Source organism: Crotalus tigris, unplaced genomic scaffold (assembly GCF_016545835.1).
Source record: "Crotalus tigris isolate CLP2741 ecotype Arizona unplaced genomic scaffold, ASM1654583v1 scf7180000018954.1357295, whole genome shotgun sequence".
NCBI classification, from domain to species: Eukaryota; Metazoa; Chordata; class Lepidosauria; order Squamata; family Viperidae; genus Crotalus; species Crotalus tigris.
In genome coordinates, this window is record NW_024097293.1 from 1,340,006 (window position 1) to 1,343,818 (window position 3,813).

The 3,813-nt window shown below is 32.3% G+C and overlaps 1 protein-coding gene across 1 annotated transcript; it reads left to right on the forward strand.

The window, feature by feature from the left end:
- The first annotated feature begins 968 nt into the window (after positions 1-968).
- On the forward strand, positions 969-3,583 carry LOC120314579 (olfactory receptor 8G1-like). The gene has a single exon (XM_039357827.1). It carries the CDS (start codon positions 1,371-1,373, stop codon positions 2,328-2,330), a length of 960 nt encoding a protein of 319 aa, XP_039213761.1. The 5' UTR covers positions 969-1,370; the 3' UTR covers positions 2,331-3,583.
- The last annotated feature ends 230 nt before the right edge of the window (positions 3,584-3,813 follow it).

Genomic DNA, 3,813 nt, shown 5'->3' on the forward strand with positions numbered 1-3,813 from the left:
AAAATGAAGTTATAATCCACATTATGTCCTGAATTCTACAAAAACTAAATGATCAATCATTGAGTTAATAATAAATATAATCAAATAAACCTGCCTCAATAAGTTGCTGGATATATCCACATGCCTTTAAAAAAAGTGATTTTTAAAAATAAACAATGTCTGTATTTTATCCCTCCACACCTCTTATTTGAAGGAGGTAATTATGAGGTATTGTCAGTATAAGGAACAATTTTTGAGGTAAGGTTCCTAAGGCATATGATACTTATGCTCCAGATTACAAGCGTATTTGGTTCCATTCCCATCTATGACAAATTATAGTGTATATAATTTTTTTTTCTCGGTTGCTTTCCTATTTTAAAACTGTGCAACTGAAGTATGTACATTGTGGTTATAAGTTGAGGACTACCTGTATATTGCCTCCACAAAATAGAAACAATTTATCTGGACCAGGATTTTAGAAAAAGAGATTCAATTCAATTCAATATAAATATATTTGGAGGTGTTTTTTTTTAAAAAAGATAATTACAATAATCTGGAAGTAACTTCAAGTTAATCCAGGACCGAGAGGTGGAGAGTGCACATATAGAAAGAAGGACATAAAAAATATAGCCGATAGTATAGGTCACTTGGTGTCATCTGTATCTAAACGTGATCCTGCAGATTTTCAGGATTTATTTTCTTGGGGGAGGGGACATTATTTTTCCAAAGTAATAAACTACAAGCAAAAGAAACAATTGAGGGGAAAATAATTAATGGAGAAATCTTTTTTGAGGCTAGCAATTTGTTTGTAGATTAAAACTTTATAGAAAGTCAGATAATCAACAGCAAGCAATCTCAATGGATCACTTAATTGAAATGCCTGGGAAAGCCACTTTAGGGACACACCTGTTTATTGTAGAGAATGCTAGTGTTAAGTTTAATGATGGCTGGATACCTATGAGTTTGAAAATCACTTGTGACAAGTAAATTCATAATAACATAATAATTCCTTGTACAAAGCAGTATGTACTTACTGGCAGGGTCTCCAGGTGTTTCAGACTTTAAAAGAGACAAGATAGAACAGTTATTGTAATCTATGTTTTACCACAAGATGGAGCTTCTGCTAGCAAGACTGATAGCTGGACAAAACCTATTGGAAAGGTGCTTCCTTCCTATACCAATCCTTGTGAAATTTTCGTTCATTAGATAAAAAGAGAGAGATAACACAGCCCTGGTGGTTCATTTTGGATTAGACTGTTGGTTCTAAATGGAATAAGGTCACTCTGAATAATAAAGTTGGGATTTCTAATTATAACTGATCCAGCGGAAGATACAATTGCATGATTTCCTGATTATGTTCTTATTTTTGGATATTTGCTGAACTGAAAAAAATGTTAGTTGCAGAAAAAGAAAATGAGACAGGCATCACCGAATTTATCTTCTTAGGTTTGGGAAATCCTGGTGAACTACAGCCTTTTCTTTTCATGCTTTTCTTGGTGATTTACCTTGTGACAGTAACTGGGAATCTTCTCATCATTGTGTTAGTTGTAGCTGACCAACACCTTCACAGCCCCATGTACTTCTTTCTGGGGAATTTGTCTTGCCTTGAAACCTGCTATTCCTCAACTGTCTTGCCAAAAATGTTGGCCACTTTGTTTACTGGAGACAGAATAATAACTGTAAGTTGTTGCCTAACCCAGTATTTTTTCTTTGGCTGTTGCATAGCAACAGAAACATTTCTCCTTGCAGCAATGTCTTATGACCGTTACTTGGCAATTTGTAGACCTTTATTTTATGCTTCTATTATGAGCAGGAAGTTTTGTTTCCAGCTTATGGCTGGTGCGTGGATAAATGGTTTGATAGTTAATAGCATTGTTGTGTTTCTGCTAGCCCAACTTTCTTTCTGTGGATCCAATATAATAGATCATTACATTTGTGACTTAACTCCATTGGAAAAACTGACTTGCAGGGACCCGACACTATTTAAACTCATTGTTCTTCTCTTGTCTTTCATTTTTACCATTCCTCCATTTTTACTGACCTTCAGTTCTTACATTTTCATCATTGGCAGCATCATAACAATTCAATCTACCCTTGGAAGGCAAAAAGCTTTTTCAACCTGCTCCTCTCATCTTGTGGTGGTTTGTCTTTTTTATGGCACATTAATCATTGTCTATATGTTCCGAGATTCCCCCACTATGAAACATCTCAATAAAATTTTCTCTATTTTTTACACAATCCTAACTCCTCTGGTCAATCCTCTCATCTATACTTTAAGAAATAAAGAAGTTCATAAATCCTTAAGGCGAATGTTTAGAAAATGTTCATATGCTTTGGGAAAATATCCATAGAATTCTTCCCTTGCCTTTAATGATGAATGTAGTTGCTAAACCAGATTCAAGCATGTTTTTCCAATCAAAGCTGCTAATCTAGATTTGAGGTTTCCTTTTCTTCTAGGACTGCAAAGAAGCTGCTGGTTGGAGTGTTGTTTACTATCTATTCTCCCATGAAGTTTTATAATTGTTACATTGAACTTTACACATTGACTTTTCTTTTCAGTTTGGAAATAAATTGCTCAAATATCCAAAAAATCAGCAATTTTATGTTTCAGGATTGTAAAATAAATTTGCCTATATTAGAAAAATATAATTATTAGTTTTGCAACAACAGCAATAATAGAGGGTATACATACCAGAAGTTTAACTAAATTTGCACAAGAGTTGTTCTCCTGTGTACAATATATCATGCATCATGGCAGATACAATCATCTACCTATTGGTTTCTAAGAGGGCTAAATGCTTATAAAATATTGTAAATTAGCATATGTAAAAAAGGAAGGAAGTCAACCTCAGCAGTTTATTTTAATTTTTAAAAAATCAACTATTTTGTACAATATATTTTTATTACAATCATTAGAAGTAATGGTATTGGCAATATTCAGAATAGGCACATTTTTAAAGCCTAGTAAACTATTCTACATATTCTTCAAGTTTGAGTTCCTAATAAATTAATTTGTCGGAATTGACTTTTTCTTCCAGTGTTGAGCAAAGATTATTCTCACTACTGTAAGCATATATCTCTTTAGTTGTTATGTTTCTTGTTGATTATTTCTAATAAAAAGTTGTGATTTCATTTCAAATTTAAATTTTAAAACATTATGTTATGTGTAACTTTTGCATTATTTTTATTTCTACACCACATTTATACACCACATGTTCATTTTATTTCCTGGTATTTCCAACATCTATTGCTGTATGATTTACCTATCTTAGATGATATTGATAGATGATGGTAGTATACCATCAATAATACATTTTATACCAATTTTTCTTTAGCTTACAACAGTGTAAATTGTATAGATTTAGTCCATCATTCTTCCCACTATTGTATAGTAACTATTTCTTTGAAATTTTTATGCATTTTATTGTAATTTTTTGTTCCGTGTCAAGTCTAAATAAAAGTTTGTATTTACAACCTAGTAAATGTTTTGATTTGTATTAGCACTTCAAATTTATTTTTTTTCTTGATGTTCCTCCTTCCTTCTTGAGATCCAATTTATTTTTAAGTAAATCAGCTATATTCCATCTTCCATTAAGTAATTGTTCCTGTGTTTTTAAGTTCATAGAACCTGAGTGTACTGTGTCTGCATATGCAATTACTGTAAATGTATCCAACATAAAAAACATACTTTTATCAAGCTTTGCCTGATAACATGTCCCTTTGTATTTATCCCCCTTTGTATATCTATGCCATAAGTCCATTGGTTAAACCAGCTACTTCTAGAACTGCCATTACACTATTTGGAGACTTTATTCATTGCCAGCAGCTTATTCT